The sequence below is a fragment of the Acromyrmex echinatior genome, chromosome 7 (assembly GCF_024713525.1).
Source record: "Acromyrmex echinatior isolate Ae372 chromosome 7, ASM2471352v2, whole genome shotgun sequence".
Classification (NCBI taxonomy): Eukaryota; Metazoa; Arthropoda; class Insecta; order Hymenoptera; family Formicidae; genus Acromyrmex; species Acromyrmex echinatior.
Genome location: NC_141858.1, coordinates 14,128,978 through 14,147,687, shown reverse-complemented (window position 1 = coordinate 14,147,687; position 18,710 = coordinate 14,128,978). Strand labels below are relative to the sequence as shown.

The 18,710-nt window shown below is 31.1% G+C and overlaps 1 protein-coding gene across 1 annotated transcript in view; it reads right to left on the bottom strand.

Moving 5' to 3' along the window:
* LOC105153576 (cadherin EGF LAG seven-pass G-type receptor 1) overlaps positions 1–18,710 on the bottom strand; it is a 73,808-nt gene that overhangs the window by 32,239 nt on the left and 22,859 nt on the right. Inside the window, exon 4 of the mRNA XM_011068492.2 lies at positions 2,663–2,768. Within this exon, the coding sequence (XP_011066794.1) occupies positions 2,663–2,768 (106 nt within the window). The remainder of the gene's footprint in view (positions 1–2,662; positions 2,769–18,710) is intronic.

The following is an 18,710-nucleotide window of genomic DNA, read 5'->3' as shown; positions in this document are numbered from 1 at the left end:
AACAAGACCGCAATTAGGAAGTTACATGAAAGGGCTTTCGAAGAGATGGTACCTCGACCTCGTTTTAACACGTTCGCTTGTAAATGTTTCTTCGTTGAGATGGATTCTTTTTTCCCGCCTACTACATGTACAATGAGATACATCACTCGTTTGTAAGGTCGTTCTTGGTAGCGAATTTCGTCTAGTTCGCGATCGTGAAATTTAGCACCACGTAGAAAAAACACTTTCTCAACTGAAACGATCCTCTCCTCTTTCCGTTCATGCGTAAAATCGTCGATTTATTTCCGGTTTACTTTCTTTTTATTCGTCTTCTCAACTAGTACTCATTATTTATTGATAGTATGAAGTTCAAGTGTCAGTTAGTTTTATTTTTTTCGGTGATTAGCAAATGTAGAACGAAAAAATATATTTTACACATGTTACCATTCGGTTATTTCCGGTGAATGATATTAATTAAATAAAAGTAATATAAAATAAAAAAATAACATATAGATTTCATTTTAGCAAAAATGAATAAATTCTTCCGTGAAAACTAAAAAAAAAAAAAATATTTACTACGCAATGATGTTTAAATTAAATTTGTCATATACAATATTTATAAATTATTCAAATTACGAAAAAAATAAAATTAATTTCGTCCATATCGTATGAGGAATTTTATATTCAGTTAGAATTTTCTCTATTTTAGTGGATATCAAGTAAAACAGATATGAAAATATTCTATTACGATATTTTATTCTTCACAGAATCTATGAATATTGATTGATATCAAATCACAAATATGAACTTGAATTATATATTACGATGAGTAACATATGAAAAAGTTCTTATGTTTTGCCTACATTTTTAAAACGAAATTCATTTCACGAGAGAATATCAAAAGATCAAAGGCCACGATTTGTAACGGCAGAACTGCGATGAATAACATTTGACCTAAAAAGAATCTCATTTCAGCATGGATTTTTTTGGCTTATACATACATTTCGGCATATATTTTTGTCTCAATCTCCACGAAGAAAAATATATCACTGTAAATGTAGCGAACCTTTTCGTTATCTAAAGGTGAAGAAACGAGAGTGCGCTTGTTTCTTCGTTGTTAAATCTAAGAGAAATTCTTTTCGTTCTCTCCTTTCAAAGCAGGTATGACATATACACGTTTTCATTTCTGCAGGAAGAATGCAATGAAATTTACTTTTGCCAGTGAATAATATTCGTAACGTTTTTATGACTGATGGTTGGTATTCTATGTCATTCTTTCTTTTTCATTTATCATTATGCAACTACTAATTATTATATTAGGGCGCGTTTCTAAAAAGAAAAACTGTTACATTATTATATTCTAGAAAAAAAAAAGTAGATTTCAAATAATTTAAATTACAGCTTATAGAAAAAGTTTGTAATAGAAAATAATTTTTTAAGATATTCGATAGTAATATTGTATAAATTTTCTGTGTATAATCTCAATAGATTTAATCAGCGAAGTTAATCAATATATATTTCCCATTATTTCCAATTATAATAAAAATAATTATAAAAGTCTACCTCAATAATAGGGATGATTAATAAATGGTGTAGAGATAGGATGACCAATAATGCGATTTTAATCTCGTTGAAGTCATTAAATGCGATTTATAGCTGATTTAATAACCGTGGGATAATGTGACAAAATTAATAACACGCGATATAAAAATCCATGGAAATAAATGAGAAAAATTTTTGGCACAAATCCTGTCGCCGATGGCGAAAAGTTGATGTCACCGACACGCAATTAAAACTTGGAAATAGGAATGCTGCACTAATTTCCGTTTTGAGTTCTGAACGCTTCCTAACGTCTTCCTACGACTTTTCTCTTTCTGCCTGCGGTATAATCGCTCGAGAGAATCCGGAATGCTTTCTCCCGTTTGTCGGCATCGCATTTCGCCGGGAGAATTCGAGTGGCAATGTTAGGCATCCTCATGTACGAGGACGCCTGACATCGCTTCTCGGATGTTTCCGGATGAAAGAAAGAACGAACAGAGGAAAGAAAAAAGAAAAATTCTGAAATCTGTCGCGTCTCGAGACGAGCTTGTGGATCTCGGAGCTTAATTAAAGAGGATTCAAGTGCGGAACATTAGACGAAGGAAGTCTCGACGAAAGCTTTTCTCGGCACTCTCGCTGATGTGCCGAACACGAAACGGAATTTCTCTTTCTCTTTCTCTCTCCCTCTCTTCTCTCTGAAAGCGGAAGAACCAAAAGCAGCCACCGGAATTTACACCTCGACGGTTTTAAGTCGATTTTCGCATTATGTTTGTATAAAAGGAATCGGAGAGGAAATACAAATATTTTGCTAATAGATTCTAAAGGTAATTTTAAATGAAAAATGTCATATCAATGTAGTTCTCACTTTTTCCAGTTATATCTGGAACCATTATAATTCAAATTTGTCAGAGAATGTGTCATCTCGAAGAAATTTTCTGTCAGATATCATATTTTCAAACAATTTTTTAATAATCATTCAATATTTGTAACGTGTTTGGAGCGTTATTATTATATTTCATATTTTACGTAAGATGTAGTAGTAGATATTTATAAATTTTTCATATATAAAGGATTCTTTAGAAAAAATTTAATCTCGTACATACAAGATAATTGTCTCGTAATGAATAGAAATAAAGAAACGTACCTGTACTCCTCCAGCGCCTACGATGAACAACAATTGAACCATGAAAAGAGCTGCCAAAAGATTCATTAGGGTTGTTCCTGCCAGGCTCCTCAAGTCAGAGAAGAGGCTAAAACATAAAAAAATACAGTCAATTATTAAAAGATTCATTGATTCATTGATAATTACAGAATAAAACTTTATTCAGATAATGAAAGAAAAATAATTTTACATAACACTTATAAAGGAATTAAATATCAATTCTTTACTAAATATATTTTAATTCAAATTAGAAAATAATATACTACTTTCGAAGAATAATTAGCATAAAAGTAATTACAGAAAATTACTTGGCACCGAAAACACAAATAATAAAAGAATCATAAATATTCAGAAGATTAGCCACGAACACATTACATTATTCTCACTGGGATGATAACGTGATATAAAGAATAGATGGAGAAACGAATACGAGGATGAACGTAATACATTACGTCCGCGCGATAACACACGTTCGTGGGAAAAATATCTTGATATCGAGGAAGTTGAGTAACAATCAGTAACAATCGCACGAAAGTTTTCACAAAGAAATAAATTCGATAATCGCCAATCACTCCACTTACAGGAAAAAGATATCAGTTACATTTCTCTTCGTATGTCAACCGAAGAGAAATGTAATTTAATTAAAAAAAAACGATATTTCTAACATAAATTTTAATATTTAATATAAATTTAGTTTTAAAGGGACGTGATTCTTTGGATTTATTTAAATCTTCAATTGAGTTATTTTAATGAAAATATTACAACGTTATTAAACTCTATAATGACAGATTTTTTTTTAATTTATAACGATTACAATAAAATTATACTAATAATTCAATAATAGTATATAGATATCTATTATTATAATGATAATAATATTATAATTTATTAAGTATTTATGCCGATACGAATAAGAGATTATTAAATATTGAAAAATAAAATTTTTTATTTTTCGTATAAAAGTGATTATACAAAAACATTGTCATCATCATTAAAACGTCATTCTATCGATAGATTTGTATGTTTTCATATTATTTCCATATTAAAATGGAGAAAGAATTCTATTTCAATTAATATACGAAAATTAAAACATGTCATTCTTGTATATCATTCTTTATTACAATCGGAGTGCAAGCGAGTCGCGACGAAGATGGGAGGTCCTCTTAAATTATGGATTTGCCCCGCTTTTCGGTTGCCTACAATTAAGTGTCGCGGACGGTTCGTGCAGTCATCCTCGTGAATAATTCGCCCATTCCGTGAATAATTCATAAATCGCTACCGAACGGCTTCTAGCGAGAAAGGAATCCGCCGCTAACGGAAACAAAGGAACGATCGCGATAGAGAAAAGTTACAAACGAGAACTATCGCTCTTCCATCTCAAAGATGAACGAAGGCAAAGTATTCTGGTTAAAGAACGGCTACCACAGAAAAATGCGATTATTAATAAGGCGATGGGCAAAGGCAAGAATAACGGAGTTAGCTCGTAGTAAAGATCAAGCTCGAAATATCACACTTGAACATTTTCAATTAAAAAGAAATTGTTCGTAAAACATAGTATCTCTAAAGACAGCGACCCGAAATATGAAAAAAAAATTCTACATAAAGAAGATTCAAAGAAAAAGGAATGTTTCAATAATTTGACAGCTTTTTAAATTATATTAAATTATTTTAAGTAGATACAAGTGCAACCACTTTGTGATAAATAGATAATGATATAGAATACAAGTCAATTTTATTGCCGGCTCTAAGAAAATTGTATAATAAAATATAAAAAGATACATGTATTCTTTTATGTAAAAGAATAGATATATTATTTTTCATAAATATTCTTTTACAATAGACTGTCACTATCTATATCCCCTTTTTTATAAATAGAGCGCGTGTCCAAATATAGCTCATAAATTTATATTAGTATGATGAGAAATGCATAGACTTCACAAATTTTTTTGATTTATTTGCCGTTTGCGTGACATCGATATTCGGTTTATGCAGAGGAAATATCGGCATCCTCTTTTCTGGGTCGCCAGCTGGAAGCGAGAGACATAAATCCACATTGTGTATGTACGTCATGCATGTACTTGATACATCACTAATGAGAGGATAAGCTGTACGTACTCTTGTACGATCTGTTCTTTCTTTATTAAAATTATGTTGTACCGATTCTTTATCAAAAGAAATATCTCGTACAAAAAGTAACATATTAAATAAAGATATAACGTGTAACATTAGTAATATTATATAATATTAATATAATATTAATAAATTGAAATAGACGAAATCCGTACTTTGGATATACCGACAAAGATAAAAGCTTTAATGACTATTGTACGATTAATAATTATTAGTTTCGCTAATAGTACGTATTATTCTGATATTATTATGCTTTATGTATAATTATCTACAATGCAATTATAATTATAATTATATACAATCGAATTCAATAAAATACCAATGAAAGTGAGCTTTTCAATCGTGCTTTATACTATTAATATATTGTAAATATTTCCAGTTCGAGACAGCTTTGACTAAAGGTGGGAATAAAAAGTGTAATGATCCTCTTGCTCGACTTTTGCGACTGTCGACACTTTTTTGCCTGTACCCGACATTGAAAGTTTTATCGTTTTTATGAATTATTCACAAGAATGGACGCGAAACGAGAAATCGCGCGTAGAATATCCACGGGAGCAGTTGAAATCCATCTCTGTGACTCTCAGGAGATTTTCTTTAGAACCACCCTTTATTTCTTACTCTTTAGCGACAGTTATTTTGCGCTAAATTTGATTATCTTACAATGATTTCTTCGTATATAATTATTCGAGGAGTTATGTATCCGCCTGTCTCATCAATCTCAATTATAAATTTAAATTCAAGTTTCAGAAGAAATTACATTTCAAAGCTTACAATAAGTATAAAGTACGACTTGTATTGTCAACACACATTTATGAAATAATTAATAGATTAATTTTGTGATATATATTTTAATTCACCTTTTTTACATGAAATAATATATATATTTGTAAAATAATTTTAATTTTATTTACTTCTGCTACTACTGATGTAAATAAACAAACAGTCTAAAATACGAAACTAATGAAAAATGTATAAGCTGTCTACTTTAGTAAATATTCCAATTTACTGCGTGCAAAAAAATATGAATTTAACAACCGTTTTTAATCTCATTGAATATGTGAAAATTCATGTATAATATCATGTGGAAAACTATTCAACATATTCACCGAACAATAGTCTGAAAATTGCACTATAATTTTAGAGTTAGAATTCCACCCGCTGATGCTGATATCTCGAAGGACGACAGCGCTATTAAGGATAAATGTCGCTGATAAGCAGTGACGTTGCGTTACGATTTATCAAGGTTCCGACAGCCACGATCGGAACTTACGAAGACTTCGCTCTTTTCGTTGAACCTAATGACATCGTGCAAAATCCTAATCTTAATCCTTAATCGCATTTGGCCTTCAGCTGTCAATCGTATATTGCGAAATGCAATTATTTATAGTTACATTTTTTATAAATATATAAATATCTTAATGGCTAAAATAAATTTTAAACTTTATATCAGTCAAAAAATTTCGATAAAGCAAATAAGCTTTCGTTTAATCTATACTTATTATCTGCGAGACTTAATTCGTGGTCTAATTTTTGTTTTCATCATTATTTATCTTATTATCACTTTTAAATCTAATACATACTGAAATGGCAAAGACTGAGTCTTTGTCGATTAAACCAACACCAGCTTCAAGAAACTAAGTTGAACTTACGAGTTACCTAACAACTTTCCCCCCAAAATTTCTTGATCTTTCCCTGAGGAAAGGACACAACCTCTCTTACTGTGAATCAACTTGTGCGAAACTTTCTTCCCCTATCTAATGTTTTTCTCGTAATTATGTGTACTTACTTGCCTCGAGCTTAATGTTCGAACGTTCGAGTGAATCTAGTAATAAGACAAACTTGATAAATGTGCGTTAACACATCTAAATATTTGTTTGTAGAATAATTTCGACAGCTCACTTCTTATCTCTCCCTTCCCCCTCTTCTCTCTTTCCTTTTCAGTTAACTTTAACCAAAAATATTCGTGAAATACAAAAAGTTCACTTTCCGTCGTTTCAATGACTCTATCGAAAAATAGTTACGCGAAAGCTAACCAGACAGCTATCGAAGCATTATTGGATATCGATAGTAGAAGCCACTGTAATCACATATTCAAGACAGTTTGATCGAATTTTCGATAAAGGATACTACCAAGCAGAATTCGGGAGATCGTCAATTTGAATTACTGCAGGCCTTCGCGAGACTGCGTTTGAACTGAAATGCCAAGTTGTCGATAGAAATTGTCTACACGTCAAATTTCAACAGACAGAGAAGCATTTTGAGAAGAAAGCAAAACAGAATTAAGAAATTATCGAAATTTCAGTTAAAAATTGTAATGTTATGAAAAATAGTAATAATGTCATATTAATATGTCAATACAAAAATTATTTTTCACTTTTATAATATGATTTAAAGTATAATAAAGTATAATAGTATAATTTAATAGTAAACTTCTTCTTATCGTCTTCATCATTTTAATCGTTTTATCTCTTTTCTTCTATCATTTCTTATTCCTTCGACAAATATTTGAATTCTGATATAAAACGGTAGTAGATGTTGTTTTGACATCGCAGCCACCACTAATGGCGAACCATCGGGGATGTTACGACGTTTTTACTATCGATAAGGATCGTAAAGGAACAAGAGGGTGAAACTGTCGTGATACAATGATGCTCGACCTGAAGATGGGTTTCCAAAGATCGACAGAAAAAAGCAGTCGTCAAACGAGTAAAGTTCTTTAAGATGACGAGATCCTCTCTTCGGCTCAACACTCGCTTTTAGATCTAAATCACACCCAAGGGAGATTCGTTATGGCTCTTTCAAGTTTGTCGCCATGAAACTTTCAAGCTTGTTAACCCGAATTCTTTTATCCTCCTAACAAAAGCCGATGTACTTATATCTGATATAAAGATATGGAAATTATGAAAACAATATTTCCACGATTTACATTGAAGAGTAAAAGCAGTCTTAGTTTTTATTATAGGAATTTATAAGCGTCTCAAAACAGAGTTCAGTTATTGCTTAATCGGATTAATTATTACAAGCTTATCATTCTTATCACGTAAATTCTATTAAATTATATTGTTTAAGGCAATTATATTGTCTCGAGGTCTCAACTTAAACAGAATATTAACTCACAATTTGTTTGATTTTTATTGTTCAAGAACTTCCACAATTATATCTTGAAATTTCGGTTTGCTACGTATATATACAGTAGTGTCATTGCGCAGCTGTCGCTCGGTCACAGATTACGAGTTCCGTTATTTCGCGTCACCACCGAGACGCGTAATTTGCGCGAACGAATCGAGTTGTGCAGAGAGGTTGTTTTTATTACGCGAGACGAATTTGCAATGGAAATCCCGAGAACCCGGTGTTTTAAATGGCGCGACCATCGAAAATCAACTTCTAATTCGCCGCTCGGCACATCGAGCATACTTTTCAATCAAACTGCGCAGATACGTGAAATGCGAAGCTTTATTTACACGAAACATCAACAAGAAAAATCATAACATATAAACAATGAGATGATTTTGTTAAAAGCTGGAACAGTAGTGATAGTTATAATCTCATTGAAAACTTTTTCTGAAATCTAATTAAAATTCGTCGACTTTCTACTATAAATTTTAGTTGAAAAATTCAAAATTCATGAATATTTAGATCAGAAATATTATATCTATCTAAAATTACTATCGAATGAACATGACAAGCTTCAAAACATTTAAAAATATGATTTTTTTCTGTAAGAAGAATTCAATAATAATATTCAAAATTCGAAACAATAAATAATGAAAGAAACGATTATAAAAATAGTAAATATATATATATTAGCTTCTAATGGTATGACAAAAATCACACGTTAATTTATAGCGAGTTAAATTCTTTCCATTCGCAAAGTGTTAATCACTATTCAATTTAAATCGTAACTTGAACTTTTCAGCTCTCATAAAGGGAATAAAATCCGGCTGCGCTGCTGAATGTTGCATTATTTTTCCAACGGGAAACGCTTCACTACACCACCGGGTGGAAAAGAACGTAGTGCAATCGTTGCTACAGTTAAACTTTATTTTCCCGTTGGGTCATTGAAAATTTATGATCGCAGAAAGTTACTCGGAAACGCACACGCGAATGGTGTGATTTCAAATCTCATAGATTCTGCAAATATAGGAACGCATTGCAAAGTTTTCACTTATTTAACTTAGAAGTCTAGAATATGTTAACGATTGCCAATGCAAATAATTCTCTTCATCGAAAATTAATTTAAAATAATAGATTGGAAATTACGTTGTTATAATACCTATTAGAAACAATATTAAATTCGAAACATTTATGTTGCGATTTCTTGATAGCCAATCGCTTTTAATTATGCAGATACAATATATTGAAATATTGTGCAATAATACGTAAAGAAAATAACAGCTTTATTCTTAATTTGATATAAGAGAATCAAATCTAAAAAATTTAATTTTCTCTTCACGTGTGGATTTAGATATAATTTCTCAGATAAATAAAATATTTAAAAAATTAGAAACATTTTAAATTTCTTGTACGTAAATTTTTAATTCACTTTACACGCTATTTTTCCAGTTAGAAAAGAACAAAATTGTTAAGACGCAATCGATGTAAGAGCAAAAGGTAAAAGAATAAAAATAGAAATAATGGCCTTGCTTAAGAAAATTATCAAATAAAATATTATATCAGCTCACACACACATTTTGACTTATTGGTTGAACTACGTTACATGACTTCTTAATTGTGCAAAGCAGTAGGTGCTCGGAATTCCTATTCGTAGCCACGGCACATTATTTCGTGGTACGTTTGTCGAGTTAAGAAGTATAAATTGCACCCAACACAGGCTTCTCATCGTTTCCAGTCCGTAAAGCACGAGGGAAGCAAGAGTGCGGAGAGCTTTTGAAATTCAACCCGTCGCATCGCATCGTCCCCTGCATATCTTTTGTTCGCGTATCACGTTGTCGCTTTATAACCATCTGACTTTTCATACTCACCACGAAGCCGAGTATCTATCTCGTTAATTCTTCCTTCCTAACTATTTTACCGAGCTTACATATCAGTAGCACCTAAATTTCTACATGCTGACACTCGATCGAGTACTCGATCTTATTCAAGGATAATCACAAACTTTGTAATCTTTGCTCAAAGCACTTTAACGGAACTTTAATTTGGGTAATTATCAAGTCATTTAAGTCGGCTGTTGCCAGCGTAGTGGAAATGACGTTCAATTATGGAAATATGTACGTACAGATATTATGAATATTATGTTGATACATTATAATAATTTTTTATAAAAAAAGTTAAATTAATAATACTAATGTTTTTATCGTATAAGAAATAATTCATCTAATTCTGTTTCTTTTGTATAGCTTCATTTTATCTTATAGAGAGATAGAATTCAAAAAGATATCCAATATCTCAGGAAGCTATGTAAAGAAAGGCAAAGTGGAAATGCTGTGCTCGTACGAGCTACGTATGTACGAATCGTGATCCGGAAGATAAATATTTTATTTTCGTAGAAACGTGTGTTCGTCTATTTTATTATAGCGTGCGTAACATTTACCATGACGCTCGTAACGAGGGAAAACTTTCACGTAGATCAACATATACGTTCGTGTGGTTTACGTATGAGATTACCATCCGATAAAATCACGTGTACCTATCGATGTAAATATATGTAAAACTTCTCTCTTAAAGATTACACATTGCTATTAAAAAGTAAAACAGCAAAAACAAAATGATACGAACGAATGTACAATAAAATAACGCTTCGTTAGCGTAAATATCTCATTACGTAAATTTTATTTCACATGATCTTTTATGTAGAATTAATGTTATTGAAATAACAATCTCTTTTAATGTAAATTAAATCCGTAAAAAGTTATTCGATTTTTATTTTAAACAATGTTGTGTATTCTACTATTTCCTAAAATATTTTTTCACAAAATTATTTTGTATAATAATATATCGTAGTTGTTAATAATTCTCATCGTTATCACATTGATGCTACTATTCGAGATATCAAAATTCAAATGGAAAACTTAAAAAACTCTAAGAAAATTCTGATAATGAGTCCTCAAGAAAGATTTTCTCTACGTTGTAGAAGATCCTAACAATCTGATCCGATCGAGATGACTCTGCAATAAAGATGAAATCTTGAAAGCTTCATTTTCGTAAACCGTATTCTAAGGCACTATGATTATCCAAGTGGCTCAAGATTCGTATTGTCCGTCGCGACGTTGGTCGACGTCAAGACGTAATGAGTCTAATTTGATAGTCAGAAATTCGAGAAACTAGCAATAAATTTCTATCCGTTAAGTGCTATCCGCATGCTATCGAGATCTAAATTCATTTGGATAATAACGACACAATTATAGTCGTAATTTTGAAATATATGTTATACTATACTATATTTTTATTATTAAGAATCAATTATTATTGATGTAATAAATTTTTAATAATATAATTGAATCCTCCCACAAAAATTGAGACTGTGTCTAATCAATATTACACTGTTAAAAATTTTATGAAATTTAATATACTTTTAAGTTTGAACTTAATTTCATGACATTACAGTAAATTTAATGTATTTATAACTGAAAAGTATATTTGTGTATATATACATGAAATTTAATGTATTTTTCTCATAAATTTAATGTACATGTTCATTACATTTAAGTAACTACTGTAACTTAATTTTCATTTAAATCGTTCATTACTTTTTATTTCATTAATAATTAGGAGCTTTATTTACATGTAAAGGAATATTTTCATGTAAGTTATATTTTTAACAGTATACGTTTAATAAGAAATTAGCTCAAAAATTTTTGTTTGTAATAATTTTATATTATCCATAATTTTTAATAATATCGATTTTAACAACAAAAATATAGTCTTACTTTAGAAACATGAATTATTATCACGGAAAAAACAGACATTCGCTTTGAAAATTACAAATCTCACAAGTCTCAACAAATTTTTATGACGAGGAACATAGCATCTCATTTTAAGAGTAATTTACGGCAAAACGGAAGTACGTTAATGTGAATGCAAGAATTGTTGCAAAAAAAGTTGTAACGAGTATAGTTACAACGTAGTATGTCGTAATTAAAAACCAGCTAAGCGTTGAAATGTAAATTCCGCCCAAATAAAGTAACAACTGAGAGACGAACAATGTGTGCTATAATGCGAAGGATGTAGTTAGAAAGAACTGCTGCTTTTGTCTTCACGATTTTTTTGCATCAAGTTCATTTTCAATGTAGCGATTAATGAACGGGGAAATACAAAAGGGCGAGCCTGGTGAAATAAATCTACGAAGCTACAAGTGGTTTCACAGTAACATCGAGTGAATGCTACTTTGCGAAGTGACACGAAAAAGGAAGAAACCTTCAACAATTCAAAACTTTGTACTGTGATATAAATGCAATTCAATGATGTATATGTATTCCAATTATGTTAAATATTATTTTACATTTAAATAATAATTCAACCTATGTTATATCTGATAATGATTATATAGGAATTTACATTTCAATTTAACATTTAGCTGAATCGAGCTTTCCTAACTAAAATGTCAATTGCAAATTTAACGGAAAAGAGAAAAATATTAAAATTAATGTCTTCTTAAAAAAGATATATACAATATATTATATTATTCATAATATATTATAATATCGTAACAAAGTTAAGGTCACAGTGTCTATTATTATAAAAATTATATTACAAAAGGAATATTTTACTTTCGCAAGGAACAAAGTTGGACAATTGTGAATTAATTAAGTTCGAAAGTACCGCGTTGAATCCTCGCAGCTCTCGAACTCTGATGTGAAATTTTCCTCACGACGATAATCGCGGCCGAACTTCTAATATATTAATTCAATTATTATCACAGCGCTTACCCGATGGGATACACTGTGCGGAATCTCGGGACTGCCTCCGTTAATGGACAGAAGCATTTCATGGTTTAACGTCGGCTTCCATTAAATCCGTAATATAATTCCCATATGCCCCGCGTTATCGCTCTCCGCGCTATTGCACCGCTACACGCTTTCTTGTATGAGTAGGTTGGTGTGTGTGTGCTTTATGTATTTATGTGTGTTAAGACTCAGAATCTGTTCCATTTACTTAGAAAGGTGAAAAGAAGACATGAACATTCTTATTATCCTGTTTTCTATTTGCGTCCACGCAAAACATATTTTCCCTTTTTTAATTTTAATAATATATTATACGGAGAGAAAATTTAATAAAGGAAGACAGAGGGAACCAATCTTAAATATTCTTAACTATTATTATTTTCCTCATTGATGTATCAAAGAATTTATATAATTACGGAAGAATTTCTTTTCTGAGTCATATGTTTACTTCAAGATTTCAATAGAAAAAGCCAACGCTTGATCAGACATCTTCGCTGCAGAGAATACGATTTGAGATTGTCAAGATCAAATGTATTTATTTTGCACAAAAATGATTTGAAACTTATTTGTGTAAAAATTACATTAGATATATATATCTAACAAAATTATCGTTCATCAAGTAAGCAACTTTTTTAGAAAGTTCGCAAGAACTAAAAACCTTACTCCGCGTTATTTACATAAAGTAACACCATCAAAGAGTTGTCACGTTAAAAAACTGAACTGCAAACTTTTCGTCGCACTATTTACGCGCTGGCATTCGGGAGCAGCACTCAAGTTTATTTCGCTTCGTCGCCACCTTGGCGAAAAATCCCTTTAAGAGCTTCGCCACATCGCGAAAGAAGTTGGGTCAACGTGAGTTTAAAAGAAGACCAGCGGCAAACTTTCGCATCGTTTGTCCTTTCTAAAGTGTCGGAATTCCAGGCGATCCTCGACCACCAAAGCAATCTTTATCACTGTCATTGCAAAATCCTAGCGAGCTTAAAGAATCCCAGTATTGCGAAGTCAGATCTTTGATAAATGAGCGTTCATTCGAAGTTATACCACCGATCATTTAACTTATATAATTAAATGTGTCACATAACTATTATACAATCATATAACAGTATCAATTAAAATCTAATAAAAATATATGAAGTTATTATTCGCATAATTAAATTTAAAGAAAATTACTTTTTCATTTCAATTGTGAACATTTAAAAAAATATTCTATGAAATATAAAAAATATACAGAAAGTGGAAACACAATGCTGAGACTAAATTTAACGCTACCACAATACAATTCAGAATTAATAACGCAATACACAGATAAAAATCTCCAATAAACTCACCTATCAAATATTTACCTTACCAACATGCGATGCATTTACGATGTCAAATATTTATTTTCGCCACAAAGAGGACTTATCGTATTTGGTCAAATGGTCCTGCGTTAATTACGTTACCAACCCTCTCCATATACTTTAAATATTAACGTCGCTCGTCATATTTTAAAAATAACACAAAAAAAAATATTACGTGAAATTTCATTTAATCCTCGTTCGTATTACGAATCAATATCATCAACAATTAATTCAATCCTATCCCTTAAAAAGAATAGTTTATAACTTTGCAATCTTTGAAAAAACAATTAAAAAATGAAAAAACTAAATACAGCTAGTATTCAGTGCAATCGTCGGCAAAATTAAAAAATACCACTTCAGTCTGTCGGATCTCGAATATCACGGATACTTGAACCATTCATAAGGAAGTCTGTGATGAAGTGACGGATCTGCAATTAATTAGGTCAGGAACCAATCGGCTTAACAATTCTGCCCGGATGCTTCAGAAAAGGTAAAAGGAAGGAGACAGAGAGAGGGGGAGAGAGAGAGAGAGAGAGAGAGAGAGAGAGAGAGAAATGCCGCTAAAATCTTAGCCGGAAGTTGAAATCGATCGAAGACAGTCGTTTTCAATTACAGGAAAGTCGCGATATATATCATCTCTCTGGGTAAACAAACAAGCTTTAAAGCACGTTGGAATCGGTTAAATAATATCGATATCTAGGAGATTTAAGAAACAGTGACGTAAATAATATATGATGAATCATTGATCTTTCCATATAATCTATTGTATAGAATAAGAAATATAATACAGTTCGAGGATTATTATGATAACAATAAATATTTAACGGTAATAATAATTTGAAAGAAAAAATAAATATGAAACACAATAATTAAAATACTTGCGTGTAATATATAAAAAATTAATTGCATTTATATCAATTTTACTTAAACTTAATCAGTTTATATAATTTGACGATAACAAATATTAATCATGGAGAGAGTAAGATTTTAATCTTACGTCATAAACAACTTTTCTCTCAAAGTTTAGCAAATAAAAATTACGTCCACGCATACAAACTTTCTTTCTTAGGGGATTGCTTGCAACTTTGACGCATATGTGGATAGAAAATGCGGATCAATTCACGAGCCAGGAAACTTACGTTTTGCATAAAAGCTCGGGCGCCCTGAGGCGACGGCAACTTTCTTCTTCAACGTTCGTCTTCATTAAAGTTCGAACTCGTTCTGAAAGGCGAAACTCGTAAGAAAATTACCGAGAAAGCGAGAAGCATACTCGGAAAAGTGGACTGATCGCGAGCACTGCGGGCGATTCACCGTGAACCAACTAAGAACTGCTCTTCGTCGAAATGCATCGTGCAAGATACATCAACCGACTGATAACATTCCGTGATGTAAAGTTAGGTTGTATTATGGGAGAAATAATTTAGTGCCACGATAAGTAACTCTTATAGTGCATTTAATATTCAAAAAGATAATTTGTTTATCTCCAGTTTCTGGAAATTTTTGATTAATCTTATTTCTCCCTTTTGTATTCATATTTTATATTTAAGAGATGCGGAAGAAAAACATTCCAAGATTTATACTACAATTAAAACTTTTCACATATGTATACGTATACTTGAAAATTATATGAATCATATACATTTTTGAAATTTTATTATTTATCTGTGATAGCATATTTTTTATAAAAAGTAAAAATAGCATATTTTTTACAAAAAGTAAAACTAAAAAAATAAAATACAAACAAAACAAATAAAGTAATATCTAAATTTCGCTTTTGCATCTCCGATTTATAAATATTTCTAATCACATTTTTTTTGACATGATACATATTTCTCCACGGAAATATTATCACGCTTTAGTAAGATTGCGACGTAAATGCAATTAAAATGCAATCTTAGTTCTCACCAAGAAATTCTGAAAATCGTTTTAACCTCCCTCGCAAAGACAAAGAAGAAAGGTAAAGGTGAGGAAAAACAGTACGTCCTTGACCTTTCATCGATCCAAATGTACATAGATGATAACGAGATAAGCGAGCCTCATACATTTCATTCCTTCCTTCCTTCTGCGGCACGCGAGAAGGATTTTACTCGTATCGATCCTCATCGCGCTCGTTCGACTTCGCGTTTGTGATGCTGCATGAATTCTAATAGCGTGCCGTAAGTTAGCGGTATTGCACTATGAATAATTATCGCCTAGAGTGAGACAATTAATCTGTCAGAACGAGCACACGATAGATTCACGATAACGACAATGATAACAATAGATCGTACGAAACTATAAGTAGATGTCACTTCATTTATTATATGTATAAATAGAGATTTATGTATAAAGTTATTTATATATATCGTTTCCTTACTTCAAAAATGACACAACTCAAAAAAATTAAGTTTTTCAGAAAAAAGGATAAACTATTTTTCAACTTAACTGTACATTATTGACTAATCAAATAATACTGCCAAAAAATATATTTTTATTTTCATTTCACATCTTTAAAAACTCTTTTTTCGAATTGTGACAATTTTATCTATCTTTTAGAAAATTATAACAAATTCGAAATAATTCAGTTAAAATGACAAAATTCAAAATAAAATAATTTCTTCTTCAAACTTCGATCACCAAAACTGTCTTAATCTTAAATTCTAAATTCTAAATAAAAAAATGTAGAAGACTCATCTTTTTATTTAAAAAAACGACATGACTCAAAACGTCACATTTGTAAAAGATAGGCATTATGATCTTTTTGCTTCAAGAATGACATAAATAATTGATTATTTGGCGGACAGACTGAGAAGTTGAGTTAGCTTACTTTTGATGATTGATAGACTTTACCTAGTTTATTCATGATAATAACTCAAAAATCATATTTTTTAGTTGTGTCATTTTTAAAGTAAGGGAACAATATATAATTTCATACTTACAAAATTAATATATACATACTATATAATTTTATTTTATAGGGTATTTTACTGGTCAATTTAAATATGTTGATTTATCGGGATTTATTAAACATGCTCATATTAATAAAAGCTACGATTAACATTAACGATTCAATTCGAGAAATAAACGCGATGATTAAATATCAAACCATGAAATATAATGAAAAATGTCAAAGAACGTGCAAATTAATTTCCTGGGATTTGCGTTGCAAAATGTTCAAACCAATCGCACATTGCAAATAGACGTTGCAAAACTTCATATAGATGAAAAACTACATCGCAATGCGAAGGCGGATGCAAATAAAAACGTGAAAAAACCCATTATAAAAGTCGCTTTAATCTCCTTCGAATATCGCTCTCCGGTGCATTTCAATTAATTAAGGTCAGCTGTATCTCTTGCCTCTCCTTTGTTTGCACAAAGACGATATGACAACGATGTGTACACTGGCACACAATGCTTATTATCATTTTTCCTTCACAATTCTTTCATCATAAATTAATAAAGAAATTAAAACCATATCTTCTTGTGATCAATTAACCTTAATTATTAGGAATATATAATGTAAAAAATTAAAATATCCTTTTCAGTATAAATTATGTAAAATCCTGTTATTACTTCGAGGAATTTAAGTCATTATAAAAACATAGTAAAAGATCATTTCGCATTTTGTTTCATGGAGCAAAATTTATCGAATTTCGGCGGAAATTGCGCCGTGGCTTTCGTGACAAGTCACATAAAATTCATTGCGAATGTGTGGAGTTAAACAATTCTGCAGTTGTTATCGGCGTGAGCGATAATTTACGCCGCGGTATAAGTGCACCCGCGGTAACTCTCATAGTAAATCATCGCCTGGTTCGCTTTAGAATTAGCGGCATCCGTACTTTCGCGCACGGCTTTCAGGTTCGAAACTAAGTTTCCTTATAATTAAGCGGGGAAATGATGTCGCGGCTGACGGTAACAATGCAATTATGATAACTTTTGTTTCTTCACATTCAGAACGCGTGTTGCTTAATTCGCTCATCGCTGATCCACGAAATATTTCAAACGCGACGAATGATAAATCCCGCGATTATAAAGTGATAATTTTATGAGAAAATTATTGCGCTAATTATATTGTATTCGTTACGAGTTTAATTCATATTAAATGAGAACAATAATAGATGATAAATAAGAGACATATGAAAAAGATAATTATATATCTCAATTAAGATAGATTTGATATAAGTATGTTATATTTTTATACAACAAATGTATATTGTATTATATTATATTCTTTAATATTTTTAAATTATATTCTTTCTATTTTTAGATATATGTTAGGACGCTTAACGATATGATCAAATTGACAGAATATAAAAAAATCGTACTTGTATAGAATTGCATTTTTGAATTATTATGACGAAGTGCTTCAGAACGCGCATATCGCAGAACGTATGCTTTTTAGACTTTTAGCCAGAGCAAAATTCAACCCTATGCAAAACGTTGCATATGCGGCAGAGCAGCACGTTTTGTCAATCTCGCTCACAGTATGCGGCCAATTTCCGTGGCGAAATACCAAAGTCCATTCATCGTGTATGTGCAACCATACAATAGACGTATCGACAGACTTGTAGGAAACTTTTATCGAGGTCTTTTTTCAGTACCCTTCACTTCAGTATTTGTTTGCTCAGTTAGTCTATAACATTATTATTATTCACATTTCTTGTTCATAAATTTATGTAC